The sequence below is a fragment of the Mustelus asterias genome, chromosome 27 (assembly GCF_964213995.1).
Source record: "Mustelus asterias chromosome 27, sMusAst1.hap1.1, whole genome shotgun sequence".
NCBI classification, from domain to species: Eukaryota; Metazoa; Chordata; class Chondrichthyes; order Carcharhiniformes; family Triakidae; genus Mustelus; species Mustelus asterias.
The window spans coordinates 42,239,994-42,256,476 of NC_135827.1; the positions used below are offsets into that span (position 1 = coordinate 42,239,994).

The following is a 16,483-nucleotide window of genomic DNA, read 5'->3' on the forward strand; positions in this document are numbered from 1 at the left end:
TGCTGCATAGGAGGTGAGAGACCAACAACAATATTAGAAGGCAGATAGTTAACAGGGGACAGAATAAACAGTGTGTGTGAGAAAATGTGCAAGAGATATAAAACTAAACAGAGATAAAATAAATGGAACAGATATCGCACAATAACGAGTTCTCTGCATTGCTGGCTAGCAATGATAGGGATTATACAACCTTCTTGAGTTGAATGATCAGCCATGATCATAATGAATGGCGGAGCAGGCTCGAAGGGCCAAATGGCCTCCTCCTGCTCCTGTCTTCTATGTTTCTTCCACTTGAGCTGGTACCTGAATTCAGGGAAAGATCAGGCCTAATTCAGCTTAGATTGGAACCAAGAGATGAAACGTGGAATGTCCCACCTGTGTCACTCAGCTCCGATATCCCCAAAATTCCAGCAGATATCAGTATCGCACCAAGCTAAATAAACCAACTAAGCAATAGTGTAATAATAAGGATTGGCTGGCAGAAAATATGCACAATCTTGCAGGAGCGATTTATCAGAAGGATACGAAGCACGAGAATCTTTGGGAATTTCTGGATTGTGAATTTCTTGGTACATTTCCTTCGGACTTTGCATCTGTAGCAGGTCTGAAAAACAAGAGTGTGCAAAGTTAGAGGTGAGAAAAGTAGGAGTTTGTACCCCATCCCCCACCAATCTCAATCATGATTTAGTTAAAGTGAAGTAGGAGAGCTCGGACCCAATACCTGGTCTGTGCTGATTTATGAACAGTAGGTAAAGAATAAGGCCATTCAGTCCATTGAGCTGTTCTGTTATTGAATTAGATGATGGCTGATCTATGCTTTAACCCCATTTGCCCTCAATGTACCCAACAAACATCTAATGATCGGAGTCTTGAAAGCCTCAACTGACCCATAGCACCACAACATTTTGGGGAGAGATCAATCCAGATATCCGCTGCTGAGTGAAGGCCTACTTCCTGACATATCCCTGGCTCTAATTTTAATCGTCCTGATTCTCACACCAGAGGAAATGTTTCCCTCAAACCGTATTAACCTTTCTCTTCTGTACCCAATGAATACAAGCCTGGACTATAGAATATGTCTTTATGATTTAACCTTCAGTAAATTATGAGTTAACTAAATTGCAAGAGGAGGGCCTTTGGGAAACTGGACAAGTCCGAGGCAAATCAGTGAAAGTTAGTTGTTGCTCCGTGACAATAGAGGTGGGGAAGGGCACTGGATGAGAAGAGGATTAGACTGGGCTGTGACATCCCAGGATAAATACTAACACACTTCAAATCAGCAGGCAGAGAGACTCATTTCCAGCATAAGTCAATCTCCTAGTAAAAGCAGGGGAGTAAAGTAGGATCCATTGAACACAAAACATGCAGGAATAGAAAGTTTCTCAAGCAGGCAGTGCCGATGACTCATTCACAGACATTTTAAAAGTTTAAAACATTACTGGCTAGGCCAGCGGTTACTGGTCCCCCAAATTTCCCTTGGGAAGGTGGTGGTGAGCGGTTGCAGTGGGTGTGGTGTCAGTACACCCACCGTGCCGGCAGGGAGGGAATTCCAGGATTTTCATCCAAAAATTACAGGTGATATTGCTGGGTGACAATTATCTTTTGTTTAAACAGCTGGAATGTCCAGAGGGAATTTGAAAACTAATCAGTTAGTCAGCGACATGCCAAGTCCCTTAACAATCAAACAAAAGATTATTGGTTGCTCTTCAGTTAATTGTGTTAACCCTATCATTCATTTGATCTCCATTTTCCGTGCGGTTTGAGTGATTGAAACAAAATAGGTTTTAAATTTAATCCATTCAGTGATTGAAAGTTCCGGAGGGTTTCAGGATTGGCTGCACTAGCACACATTCTGGACATTAAATCATCCTGATTGGAAACCAAGTCCACTCAGATAAGGAGCAGGAGGAGGCCATTCGGCCCCTTGAGCCTGCCCTGCCATTCAATCAGATCATGGCTGATCAGATTGTAAACTCAATTCACAATCCTGCCTGCCCCCAGATAACCTTTCCTCCCCTTGCTTCTCAAGAATCTATTTGCCTCTTCCTTAAAAAACACTCAGACTCAGGCTGGGATTCCCCGTCCTCGCCCCGCGGCTGGGATTCCCCGTCCTCGCCCCGCGGCTGGGATTCCCCGCCCTCGCCCCGCGGCTGGGATTCCCCGCCCTCGCCCCGCGGCTGGGATTCCCCGCCCTCGCCCCGCGGCTGGGATTCCCCGCCCTCGCCCCGCGGCTGGGATTCCCCGCCCTCGCCCCGCGGCTGGGATTCCCCGCCCTCGCCCCGCGGCTGGGATTCCCCGCCCTCGCCCCGCGGCTGGGATTCCCCGCCCTCGCCCCGCGGCTGGGATTCCCCGCCCTCGCCCCGCGGCTGGGATTCCCCGCCCTCGCCCCGCGGCTGGGATTCCCCGCCCTCGCCCCGCGGCTGGGATTCCCCGCCCTCGCCCCGCGGCTGGGATTCCCCGCCCTCGCCCCGCAGCTGGGATTCCCCGCCCTCGCCCCGCGGCTGGGATTCCCCGCCCTCGCCCCGCGGCTGGGATTCCCCGCCCTCGCCCCGCGGCTGGGATTCCCCGCCCTCGCCCCGCGGCTGGGATTCCCCGCCCTCGCCCCGCGGCTGGGATTCCCCGCCCTCGCCCCGCGGCTGGGATTCCCCGCCCTCGCCCCGCGGCTGGGATTCCCCGCCCTCGCCCCGCGGCTGGGATTCCCCGCCCTCGCCCCGCGGCTGGGATTCCCCGCCCTCGCCCCGCGGCAGTAAGTGGAGTTTTTGCTGAGCGGCAAATTCTCCGTTCTCACTGACAGCAGCAGTTGGATGTGAACGGCCAGAGAATTCTGGCCTAGGAAACCATTCTCCTATTCTGTGTTCCGCAAGTTTTGTCTTTCAGGTTAATCTCCCATTTCTAAATTTTTCCTCCTTTTTAGTCAGAGTTGAAATCGAGTTTGAGCCGGACCTGAACTGTTAATCCCTCAGGAATAATGGTCCCTCGCTGCCCAAAAATATTAATCTAAACCTCACCCTTTACCTGTGACCTCTCACCCTACCTATCAATACTACAGGAGCACCTCAGCATCACAGAATGCAACGGTTAAAGGCGGCCGCCCACCAGCCTTCTCAGGCAAACTTAGAACAGGCAACAAATGCCAGCCTTACCAAGATGACTATATACCGAGAATTAATTTTTAGAACTGCTACTGTCCCAGTCATTAATAATAAAGCTCAGATACCCAAACAAGGCTACACAGTGACAAAACAGAGTGACCATCACAAGAGAAAAAGGTCAACTCACCGGCTTTTCATCTCCATCCAGAACATCCTCTTTGGTGAACAGTCTGATACAATCCATCAGCGAAACTTCACTATAACCTTTCTGCAAAAGAAACAAACAGCCTGAGTAAGTATGAAACTCAGAACATTTTATGAAAACTGGTGATGACAATAAGACAGATCTTGTGTGATGAAGTTGGCAACTGAGAGGTCAGGTCAGCGTGACCTTTGCACCTGGAGCTCCTTCCCTAATTGACATGGGGGAACTTGTTCAAAGTGCACTCGGGTCTGGCAGTGCAGCCCCGCAAAATGCTATCAAAAGAAAAGTTGTGATAGTGACGGAAAAAAACTTAATTATTCACAATATTATCGCTCTCTTTATTGCTAAAGATTTGGGAGTTCTGCCACATTAAAAGGCAGAAGACTTTCCACTATGTGTCAGCTCCAAACAAGGCTATTAATCTGTCAACAAAAGCAAACTTGTGGATGCTGCAAATACTCAGCAGATCTGGCAGCACCGGTGAACAGAAATCTCCTTGATATAAAACACTCAGCCTGTTTCTCTTTCTCTCTAGAGATGTTGCCAGACCTACTTCTGGTAATCTGTCACCCAGGTTCTCTGTTGTCTGGCTGTTGCAAATGAGGAACAATTTGCTGGGATTCGGAGGCAAGGATTGCTCACGTTTCTTCCAGCACCTGTCGACTGTGACATAAATCCAAGATAAATCTCCCACATGCAAAAGACAGCCATTGCCCTTTGTAGATATTCTTACACCATACCAAAGTTACAGAGCAAAGATTTTACCCAGGAGGAACCAATAAATGTCACACAGTAAAGGGTCTGCTGGAATTGTGATTATATTATTGAAATACAAATCCAGAGGTAATAACTAATAATCCAGAGCAAACGAGTTCACACCCATCAGGCTAGCTTGAGAACTTCCAACTCAGTACTAAAAAATTAATCTGGGATGGGTAATAAATGAACAAGTTGGTCTCAGTAAAAATGAGCATGAATCTGCCCAATTTTAGTGAAAACCCAGCTGGTTTCCTTTAGGAAGGGAACCTGCTGTCCTTACCCAGTTTGGTCTGTACATGACACCGAGGGGCCAACAGGCCATTATATCTAATGGGCAATAAATGTCACATTGTGAGAATAAATAGAAAAACAGAAGCTGAGGCTTCTATCCTCTTCTGTTCAGTTCAATAGTCATAGATACACACTGTTCTCATCATTAATCCCCAACATTTCACTTTTCTTTACAGAAGTGTGTATCCAATGGCTGAGTCCTGGAGAATAGTTGTAGCTAAAGGATGTTCTTGTGATCAAACAGTATCTGAATATTAGCAGCTTCATGAACAGTGAACTTCTGTCCTGCTTATCAAGATAACCTTGCTTCCTCGGCCATCTCATATTTGGTCGTCTATGCAGATGTGAACCTGATGTAACTGCATCCTATCAAAGCTTTTTAAAGTTTTAGTTTAAAATGTATTTATTATTAGTCACAAGTAAGGCTTACATTAACACTGCAATAAAGTTACTGTGAAATTCACGGTAGCACATTGGTTAGCACTGCTGCTTCACAGCACCAAGGACTCGGGTTCAATCCCCGGCTCGGGTCACTGTTTGTGTGGAGTTTGCACATTCTCCCCGTGTCTGTGTGGGTTTCCTCCCAAATTCTGAAATGGTCAGGGTGCATTGACCCGACCAGGCGCCGGACTGTGGCGACTCGGGGAATTTCACAGTAACTTCATTGCTGTGTTAATGTAAGCCTTATATGTGATTAATAAACTAAACTTTAAAACTTTGATCTCTCACCTTGGAGATTGGTAGTGACAGGTCCCAGAAGGGGTCAAACACTGTGGAGCAGTAGCCACACTCACCGCAGGTGAGGGAACTTTTCAACTGGCCCACAAAAAGATCTGAAAAACAGAAAGCAGCCAAGTTGTTACTGATGTGAAAAAGAAATCAGGTATTTCCTCTCAGAATGTTCCTGAAATTCACAATTCTGCAGTTACTCTCAGATTTGTTACGGTGCAGGAGGAGGCCATTTGGCCCATCATGTCTGCACCAACTCTCCAAACGAGCATCATGGTTTAGTGCCATTCCCCTGCCTTTCCCCCAAACCCCTGCACATTGTTTCTATTCAAATAATTATCTAATGCCTCTCAAATCCCTCGGTTGAACCTGCCTCCACCACACTCCCAGCCGGTGCATTCCAGACCCCAGCCAAAAGTTTTGTGAAAAAGATTTTCTCACATCATGTTTGCTTCTTTTGCAAATCACTTTAAATCTGTGCCCTCTCGTTCTCGATCCTTTTACAAGCGGGAACAGTTTCTCCCTGCCTACTCTATCCACCCCCCCTCATAATTTTGAATATCTCTATCAAATCTTCTCTTAGCATTCTTCTCTCCAAGGAGAACAGTCCCAACTTCTCCAAACTATCCACATCACTGAAGTTTCTCATCCCTGGAACCATTCTTTTAAACCTCTTCTGCACTCTCTCCAATGCGTTCACATCCTTCCTATAGAGTGGCTCCCAGAACTGTACACAGTATTCCAGCTGAGTTCGGTTTTGTACAAGTTCAGCATAACCTCCTTGTTCTTATACTCTATGCCCCTATTAATAAACCCCAGGATACTGTATGCTTTATTAACTGCTCTCTCCACCTGTTCTGCCAATTCTGCACATATACACCCAGCTCCCTCTGCTCCTGCACCTATTTTACTCCTTATTTAACATATTCTTCCGGCCACACATACCTGGTTATGTTCATGTGGAAACCTGAATATGCTGCACTTACCGACAATCCGACTGTCCTCTCTTTCCAGGTATTTCTTCCACATTCTTCTCCCCTTTTCATCATCACTAGAGGTAAAGAGGAAAATTTAAACTGCATGCCCACATCAGACACCAACATCTTTCAACATATACCACCTTCATTACATTCTCCTAGAGTCTTTAATTAATTAGAAACACTTTCCAACACTGAATTTAATAACAGCTGTGTCACATTCACAAGGATCTGCCAAAGTGAGTTGGGAGCAGTGTCTGGGTGCGGGTTACATTAGGACAATACTTCTGTTCCACATTTTTATAACACTCATACTGATAAGACCTTAGCTATAATATCAGGGAAAGAAGGAGCAGAGGACACTGTCCTCATCACAATCAGCAGTGCAATCACCCCAAAAGCTGACTCTGTTGCTGAGTAATGACTGGACACAGGGCCTGCTGAACTGGGGAGGTAAATAAAACCAAAGGAGAATTACTTGGAAGTTATATTTGCAAGAGAATAGAAATGACAATTTATCGGAGCTCACTAGCACAAGGAATAGCGAAGGCAGATTCAGGGAGAAGTTAGATAATCTCTTGGAGGGAGGGAGAATGGGTAGAAGGATATGCTGTGGTGTTTAGATGAAAGAAGTTTGAGTGGCCGAATGATCTGTTTCTGTGCTGTAAATTATAAGAAATTTGAGCTTTTTGGGACCACAACAATCTCTCCCCAAAATGATATTGAAATAGTAAAATTGTGAACTGGATTCTGCACTGAATAAAGCACTCAGCTCAAAGCAAACCACTGGCAGTCATCTTCACACAGGCAGCTCTGAGTGGTTAACTGACAGGTACAGGTCACACCGGTAGCTTGTGGACACTTACAGAAGGTGGTCCAGGTCCTCCACTGTAGCCTTGGAACGCACCAACACCCTGTTCACTTCATTGTGAAGCCCGTCAAGCAGGAAGCGGAGAAACTCCTGAGCATCCTGTTGACTGAGTAAACAAAAAGATTTCAAGGCAAGGTCTGGCAAGGAAGAATAAACAAACCTGCATTTACATGGCAAACCTTCATCACCACCCAGGAGTCAGAGTGGCTTCAACACGAGGGGAATGAGCCATGGCAACAAGTTTCAGCTCTGACTGCTGTTTATATTTTGGATGTCACTTACTTGTATCCCACGAATCGCGGAGCATATTTCTGGATTTGTGTTTTGAACTCAGAAGGACTGATGGGGTCATTGGTGGAGGACGTCCACAGAGCCTGGAGAAGCTTTGCAAATTCTACAGGAGAGAACAAAAACTGATGAGCTTTGGTCAGTGGAATTGGTCAGTGCAGGTTGAGGAATACTCACAAATTATTTTAAGCAAATTATTACAAATACTCACAAATTATTTTTTAAACTTGGCACCGAAGGAGGTCATTCTGCATCTTATCAATTACATTGCCTTTGTAATGAGGCCTAGGGGGACCGATTGGTAATAATGGGATTGCAGACAATGCAAACACGGCGACGTATTGGGAGAACCCAGAGGCCAGGCTTAGACTGCAAAATATTTTGCTCCATTTTGAAACAATTGGGTGGGGGGGGGGGGGGGGGGGGGGGGAGGTTATTGGTTTAGGTGGAGGAGATTTAGTGGCCTCTCCATAGCCCTTGACCAACACACAGAAACACTTACCCTCCATCAGCGCAGTGTTGGTACGGCTCCGGTTGTTGAGATCTCGCCGGTAGGTGTTCTGAATACAGTAATCCCGTAGTTCTCGGGTGTTGCTCAAACATTGCAGGATTGAGTTCATGAAACACTGCACCAAAAAAAAAAGGCACAAAAAAAGGAACATTAGTAACTACTCTAACAAAACAGAGGCAGATGAAATTCATACAGAGACTGAGAGTATGGAATGGGCGAGACCAGTGCATTCAGAATAGACTGTGCTCTCTGGGCACTGCTGTGGGCAAGGCAGCTTTCACGGTTTTGGAAGAGACTGGCAATTGTGAAAACAACCCCAGTCTGGTTCCTTCAGGCAGCCGGTCTTCAGTTACTGAGTGCTGCAACTGCAGGAAAACCAACGGAGCCATAACAAATTCCAGGATATGGGAACTCAATCATCTCGCTCACACTCCGTCCCACCAAATGTCCTCTAGTTGGCTTCCCATCACCCAATTTTGAGTTAGCCAGTGACTTGGGTAGAATTCTGATCTCGGGTCAGAAGGTTTGAACAGTAGATGGAAGTCTGGCTCGGAATTCCGGATTGATATCCAACAGGTTCCTTGCCCGAGTTACTCCAACCTGAAGCAGTTTAGTTCCTACAGACTTGTTCCCAGAGACAATGCTAACTGTCTTGTGACCTACTTCCTTCACCACCTCCAATATTTCCAACCTGCAGCTCTCAACTGCCTCTTGAGGATTTGCTTTTAACAGCCAGTTGAAAAATAATTTGAGCTAACAGAGTTCACACCTCAGTTTATTTATAAAACAGATGTAAAGACAGGTGTCTCGAATACAAGTGCATGTTTGCAAATCCCAGGCCACCATTCTCACAACACAGCAGGTGTTTAACCAACATGCACTGTTTTGGGTTTGAGTATTGTCATTGCCTCCTCTTGTCGAACTGATACCACTGGTACGTGAATACTCAAACTCAGCCATCAACTTCTGACATATCTGAGCTCCACTCTCCCACATTTAACCAGATTCACAACCCAAATGTGCCAGCTGATAAGTATGTTCCCCAGTGTTACTTTATTGTTCTCAGCAGAACTCTGAAATTCTCAGTGCTGAAGGCACTGGGAGGGGATAGGAATCATTCAGCTCCTGTTTCTCATTGCTTTACCAACCCTGGCTGGAAAACAGCTGTTGATTTTGGTTCAGAACAAGACTACGCTGGGATGTGATGCCCCCACAGTGGAATAGTCCTCCAACACACATGTCTGTTCTCGCATTGCAGGTAAAGGCAGTTAGTCATTAGTTTGCCTGACACTGCCTTACCCTGCCCTACACCATCCAACCACATTGGACATCAAACCCCTTTCAATCAAACAAATCAACTGCAAAACACATCCTTAAATAAATAGCAAGTTCTGGAGATCATCCACAACGGAAGCACAGTAAAGCACTTCTACTGAAAAATGAAACTCACTGTGTTGCCCAGATTCCGAAGCCCCACCAGGCCCTGGCTGCTTTTAGAATTCTGAAAAAAAAGGAACAAAGATTAAATTGGAGTTTTAAATTTTCAGATATAACAGTTTCCAGTCAGAGTGGGTTTAGGCTTCAAATCAAATAGAAATGCGGTACAAAGAATTTAAATCCTAGCCAGAGTAAACATGAGCAAAGCTACTAATCCCAGCACTCGACATTCTCAACTCTATTCATACAACAAAGGAAACTCCAATCAAACATGCCTAGACACGGAGCCTCATTAACCCCACAGTGCTGAATGTTTGAGCCCCCCATTGAGTTTTACTTTCATTGTCTAAATGTACCAGTGTATGGCTTCCCACAGGTTGTAGTAACCTCATCTATCCAAGCTTAGATTATGGATAATCTATACCGGATATCACTATCCGGTAATCCCACTATAAAAGAGAGTTGCATTTATAACAACCAATCGCATCACTGAACAATAGCCCAAAGTGCATCACACAGGTTACTTCTACTTATTTGATTTGTACACAATGAAAGCCAACTAATAAAAATTAGATAAATGTTGAGCTATCTGTGGCATTGAGGGAAGAGTGATGAAGAACTTGCGCATTAGTTCAGTCTGCTATGGGATCTTTGACTCCCACTCGAGAGAGAGTAAATAGAGGCTCAGTTTATTGTATCATCTGAGAAAAGGTACCTCTGACAGTGCAGCACTTCCTCGGTATTGCACAGAGTGTACCACACACTAGCTTGTGTGCTCGGGTCTCCGAGTGGGAATCGATCCCACAATCTAATGAATTGCAGGCAAGAGTGAGCTAGAGTGAGACTATTTTTCCTAACACCAAGGGAGGGGAGAAGGTGACAGTGGTAACATCACTGGACTAGTAATGCAAAGGCCCAGGGTAATGCTCTGTGGACACAAGTTCAAATCCCACCATGGCAGCTGGTAGAATTTCAAATTCAATGAATGAAAATCTGGAATTAAAGCTAGTCCCAAAACTCAGTAATGACATGAGTCATCAATTGTTGTAAAATACACCAACATCCCATCAAATAATTTTAAAAATCCCAACAGAAACCTTCCACTGCAAGTGCCAACATTCACAACATAAATTGGGAAGTCCTTGTACCAATGAATGGGACTTCAAACCAAACCTCCCAGTTCATTACAGTTGAGTTTTAATTTTTGAAAGTGCAGAGGGAGGTACACCCAGTAATTTAGGGAATGAGGGGTCAGTGACCAGGAACCAAAGACTGAGTAGCTACTGAAGTTCCTCTGGAAATTGTTCCCAGTGGGTCGGCTGACTATTCCCTTCTCTGTTCCCGTTCATTCCATTTACGGCTTTCAGCACGTGTATTTTATTGAAGCGTCAGCTCCTTCAACACTCCGCTACTCTGGAGACACTAATCCTTCTCTACAACCAGCCAAGGAAAATTCCCCCACCCCACTCTCGGTAAAATCATTTCCAGATAATGCCAGGTTCTATGGGAGATATTTCCAGTCTGTAACTCCCTGTTCTCCATCCCTACTTATTTCTCAGGGGAACCCTGTGTCCTGCTGGGGTTCCTGCACTTTAACCTCAGCCATTCTTCAGATAGCAGTCACTGACATGCTGCAAACGCGAAGGTATCAGAGCCCAGCCTAACCCTCTTCTAAATGGACATCCACACACATTCTGCAGCAGGAACCACTGCATGGAGATACAGCAAAGATCCCGGCTATTATTTTCTCTTGCTATTCTGAGGTGCTGAGGCTATCTGTAACTTTTACATTATCATAGAGTCAAACAATCCCAACAGTGCAGAAGGAGGCCATTCGGCCCATCGAGTCTGCACCGACAACAATCCCACTCAGGCCCTATCCCCATAACCCCAGGCATTTACCTTAGCTAGTCCCCCTGACACTAAGGGGCAACTTAGCATGGCCAATCCACCTAACCTGCACATCTTTGGAGTGTGTGAGGAAACCCACACAGAGAGAGAACGTATAAACGCCACACAGTCACTCAAGGCTGGAATTGAACCCGGGTCCCTGGCGCTGTGAAGCATCAACGCTAACCACTGTGCCACTGCCTGCATTTATATAGCACCAGGCAGCAGTGCTAACCACTGTGCCACTGCCTGCATTTATATAGCACCAGTGCTAACCACTGTGCCACCACCAAACCTGACTCATCCCAAGACAGTCCATATTCAGCCATTTTGGTTTTGATGGGCTGCTGTAAAAACAGTAAATAAACCAGGCAAACCTTGTGGGCAAATTTTGATTTCACAAATTCTATAAAGAAGGGAATCTCTGAGAAAGATTTACATTTCTAGGAAACCTTTTACACCCTTTACAGCCAATGAAATACTTCTGAAGTGTTGTCAATGTAGGAATCAGCAACCAATTTGTACAGCAAGGTCTCAAACAGCAATGAGGTAATGACCTGATAGGCTGTTTTACTGATGTTGATTGAGGATAAATATTGACCAAGACATGGGATAAAACCTTCGATTCTTTGAAATAGTGTCTTGGGATCTTATATACCCACCTGAAATGGCACAAGAGACATTAGCTAATTATTTCATCTAAAAGGAGAAGAGGTGGGATTCTCCGGCCGCGCTCGCCCCAAAACCGGAGAGTCCTGCTCGAGGTCAATGAACCTTTGCGTGTTCTGCCCCCTGCCACTTGCGATCCCTGTGGTGGGTGGGACGGGAGAATTCCCCCCGACACCTCCAATAATGCAGCATTCCCTCAGTACCACTCTGGCGTTCCAGCATCGGTTTTTGTGCTTAAGAATTGTATTTAAACACATGGCTGTGACTCAGGCGAGAGTGCAACAGCTAATGGCCAAACTGCCCCAGTGAGCATTCCCTCCATCGTTCTGTCCCTTTCGAAGAGGAATCATTTATAGAAAGTTCAGATTTTGAAATCTTTGCTATTGAAGAGAACACTGAAGGTGCACACGGGTAATTCTGCAACTGCGTTTGTCCTTCACAGTCACTTCAATTGCAGCTAAATCGCTGTTACATCCTGACCTCTCAGTGCATTAAAAAACTGCTTCCTATGGATGCTGAGAGGCAGCAGGTTACAGCATTGCTGTAGAGTTCACTGTTTCCGTGCAAACTGACTCAAGCTCAACATCAAACACTCCTTAAAACCACTGGGTTAATCCTCCAGCCTGGTATCAGAGGCTTCATGGAGAAATGCTAATGTAAACATATAATTCAAGCCAGAGCTCAAGACTTTCACCTCTGACTCAGAGGATAATGAGAAATCACACAGAAGATAATCCCAATGTAGTCAACCAGTAAATAAGGAGTAACAGCAGAGGCCCTATGGCAGCAGGGATGGAACCAACATGCCACCATTAAAAAAACACTTCCTCATCACACACCTCACAGCTGCCCACCCGGCTTCTACCTGCCACGCCAACACTGGGCAGCCCCCCGAACCGTTTCTGCACCGGCCAAGGCCTTTGTGCAGCAAATCAGTACAAGCAGTTGTGGCAATGTGGTTGACTCTTGTGGTAAACAACTGTTAGCTTATTGCCTGTGTGTGTGTGACATGCCTGGACACGTCCCTGCCCGGGACTCCTCCCCCCCCACCCCCCCAGTCCAGGTATAAAGGCGACTGCTCCCCACCCCCCTGCCTCAGTCTGGACCAGTTCATCAGCATGGGTGTGCTCCAGGTCTTTTGCTAATAAAAGCCTATTTGTTCTTGCATACAAACTAGTCTTTGCTTGATTGATGGCGCATCAACTCTCAACTGCCCTTGGGCAAGTAGGGATGGGCAATAAATGCTGGCCTGCCAGAGATGCCCATGTCCCACGAATGAATAAAAAATAAGTGGGACCTTGCCGGGAACCCGGGCTGCAACTGTGGTACCCCACAATCAATGACTCTCAGCATTGAGAATTGCCCCTGACACAATTCAGCAAAGAGCTCAGAGAACTCCGTTTAGCCGCTGCGGAAGCTGTTGCCTGGATTGGTGATCACTGCACACTCTAAAAAAAAAAATCAACCACTCAGTCAACCAATCGCACTGTAAATCTGACTCTCTCAAGGATTCCCAATCTCCTCCTTTGAAGATTCTGTCTTGGAATTTTCTCCAAGTTTCTCCGTGGATTCCAGGGTACAAAAAGCATAAAGCCAGCAATGACTCCTGGGTTTCCTTCCGAGTTCCTAACCAAGCTCCTCAGAGCTGATGGCAGCACTTTGACTCAACTGGGATCCTGTCTGAGATACTTTCAGGCTGGTTGCTCCAAGCTGACCGTCTCAAACTGACTGAGGAAAAGTTGTTCATTGACCCCTGAACTGATCAACAGACTCGGAGTGGGTCCCACTCTTGTTATGAGGCAGGGTCCAACGTAACAGCATTGGGACATCTTGTAGCCTAACAGTTACAATGTCCATTAACTGAATTTAGATAGGAAACAAAGTGAACAACTTTAACAACAAGCTTCACATCGATATCCATCACAAATCAAAACTCAAAGCCCACAGTTAATTCAAGAAGGTTAATTTTTATTATTCCCAATGTAGAGATATATCTGTAAATGCACAATGGCCCAATTGGTCCACATTGATGTTAATGTTCCAAATATGTCTCCTCCTGTTCTTCTCTCTCTCTCCATCAGTATATCCTTCAGTCCCTCATGATACTCATTATAATAAATTCCACTTTCTAAAGGACGAGTTTATAGAAAAGATGTTCTGATAAACTTGTCAATCTGAAACTCTCCAAAGATGCTGCCTAACCTGCTGAGTAGTTGCAGAATTTTCTGTTTTTATTTCTGATTTTCAGCTTCTTTTACTTTAGTTTTATATTTAAGGGGCTGTGGGAGGAGAAAGAGACAGCCCGGGGAACCAAGACAGTTTAGGAACAACCTGGGGCAAAATATCTGGGAAAATCGGTGATTGAGACAAATGTGGGATCGGTCAGATAGATTCTGTCCAAGTCACGAGTCCCTCGGACTGATGAATGGTGCTTCCACACAGATATAGGGGATTAGCAAAGTGTCACGTGTGAACAGAAACATCACACTGCTTGTGCAGAAGTCACAAGCTCATTTGTGACCTTGATAATTCACATCTTCTGGGCTGAGCTTTGGGGAGAGTCATTGTGAATGGAGTTGTGCAGTCAGATGCTCGAGGAACCATTACCGGCTGTTTTACCGACTGCTATTTGTCTCTTCAGCAAGGGACAGATCATTAACCAGGCCAAGGAGAACAGAAATAGTTGCTGAGATAATCTAACAAGTGCAGCCTGCTGAGAATAGCAACATAGCTTCGGTCCTTTTGCTGAGATGATAGGCAGCTGCAATGACGTCTCTGAGCCACTGACGTTGTAGCATTTTCATTAACTGCCTGCTGATTCTGTCTCCAGTTGCAATCAGCTACAACTGGCATCATACCAACCAGCGTCATAGACATTTGCTTTTCACTGCAGATTCACCAAAACTGGCAACGTGAGGCGGGGGAGGCAGGATTTTAAAATAGAACACAGAGTGTAAACTGGCTAGGAGAGAGATTCAGCAATGTCATGTACAACACCCAACAATTTACACTGCCCACACTTACAACCCCATCAATTTCTGGGTGAAATATTAAACAAAGGCTCTCTCTGCACAAGATCCCACAAGGCTGCTCAAGGAGCAATCAACATCATTAAAAAAACATTATCTGCTCATGATCCCATTGCTGTTTCTGGGTTCTTTTTGTCTGAAATTGGCTGCTGCGTTACAGCAAATGAATACACCTTAAAACATATTTCACCAGGACAGCCAGAGGTCATGAAAGGTGCTTTGTAAATGCAAGTCTTCCTTGCTCGTTTATTTGGGATGGAATGGAGCAGGTAGCCAGCGATCCTGCCTTCCTGTGACTCAGCTTGTGTAAGAGGATGGGATGAGGTTCAGCAGTGAGTCCAGGGTTCAAATGTTTTCCTTCACCCTCTGGGATCACCTGTAACTGGCCAAAGGATTAGGACCCAGACACAAAGTGTGTCCAGTTTGTCAACCTTTATCCCAGTGAGAGTCAGCACCTTCAGGAAAGGACGGGACCCTGTATCCCAGTAAGAGTCAGCACCTCCAGGAGAGGAGGGGGCAAACAGAACATTTCAGGATTAAGGTCTGTGCATCAGCTTGCGGTAAAGGAGGATCACTGCCTCGATCCACAAGCTGAAAGCACCCACTTGCACTTTTTGCAGACAGTCTGCTGAAATCATTAGCTCAGGTCACAGAGGTATTTCAGAAATGCGAATAGCAACCCTGCCAAAGAATCCAACTGTGCGATTGTCCCGGAACTGACAGCTTCTGCTGGTGGAGCTGCTCAGGTTATTGGGAGCATTTCAGTGAGAAGGGTGGATGGGGAATATCTGTCCCAAAATGGGGTTAAAACCATCCCAGTGTTGATATCAGCCTCTGTGAAAGTACAGTTATTGTGTTAGTTCTGTATCTTATGGCACAGCATCGAAGCGGAATCTCGGATCAGGAGCAGACACCTGGGATGAAGGTTCCTTGTTTAAACAGGAGGCTGGTATTAGAGAGACTGGGGCTTTTGAGGCTCCCACATTCCCAAAACATTACTGACACCCTTGAAATTCTGAACTTCACACAAAAAGATGCAGAGAGAGAGAAAACAAAGATCTGGGACCATACTGAGAACATGTGACAGAGAGGAGATGAAACTAATGTTTACAGAATAGGAGATAAAGAGGGGGAAACAGGTGAGCAAAGATGGAGACAGAGGGTAAGGGAAAGGGGAGAGTAGTTTAAGAAAAAAGATAAATAGACAACTGTAAATCTAGATGGAAATACAAATATATCAGTCTTCCTGCACTGGACTATTCATGGTGTAACCTTAGGTCACTCACTTATCTAAGTCACTACTAATTTGGTCTTCTAATAGCCATGGTTATATCGGCAAAGTCCACTATTGGGCTGGCGTTGGCCTACAGATCTCCTGCAGGTAAGTACAGTCCAGCTCTGTCAAAGGTTCATCGAGACTCAAAATGTTGGCTCTTTTCTCTCCCCACAGATGCTGTCGGACCTGTTGAGATTTTCCAGCATTTTCTGTTTAGGTACAGCCCAGATTCACTGAGACCAGTGAGTGAGACAACCCAAAACAGATAATACTGGAAAATCTCAGTAGTATTAGTGTTTTTACACAGATCTCCCTGTCCACAGAGTTCAATGATTCCCAGCAGGTTTGCCCAGTTGCTACTACCAGTGTGAACACATGATGATAAAGGCAGTGGATTCATCCCAGTGAAGTTCACCACTCTGGGATGACAGGCTTATGGGCAAATGGAACAATTTCACT

The 16,483-nt window shown here is 45.6% G+C and overlaps 1 protein-coding gene across 8 annotated transcripts in view; it reads right to left on the minus strand.

Annotated features, from left to right (window-relative positions):
* The window catches only part of usp2a (ubiquitin specific peptidase 2a), a 112,014-nt gene that overhangs the window by 7,814 nt on the left and 87,717 nt on the right, over positions 1 to 16,483 (minus strand). For all 8 annotated transcript variants that reach the window (XM_078199130.1, XM_078199128.1, XM_078199131.1 and 5 more), the window contains 8 exons: positions 9,174 to 9,224; positions 7,715 to 7,838; positions 7,207 to 7,318; positions 6,920 to 7,030; positions 6,063 to 6,127; positions 5,077 to 5,180; positions 3,280 to 3,360; positions 526 to 604 (listed from right to left, as the gene is read on the minus strand). In XM_078199130.1, the coding sequence (XP_078055256.1) occupies positions 526 to 604; positions 3,280 to 3,360; positions 5,077 to 5,180; positions 6,063 to 6,127; positions 6,920 to 7,030; positions 7,207 to 7,318; positions 7,715 to 7,838; positions 9,174 to 9,224 (727 nt within the window). The remainder of the gene's footprint in view (positions 1 to 525; positions 605 to 3,279; positions 3,361 to 5,076; positions 5,181 to 6,062; positions 6,128 to 6,919; positions 7,031 to 7,206; positions 7,319 to 7,714; positions 7,839 to 9,173; positions 9,225 to 16,483) is intronic.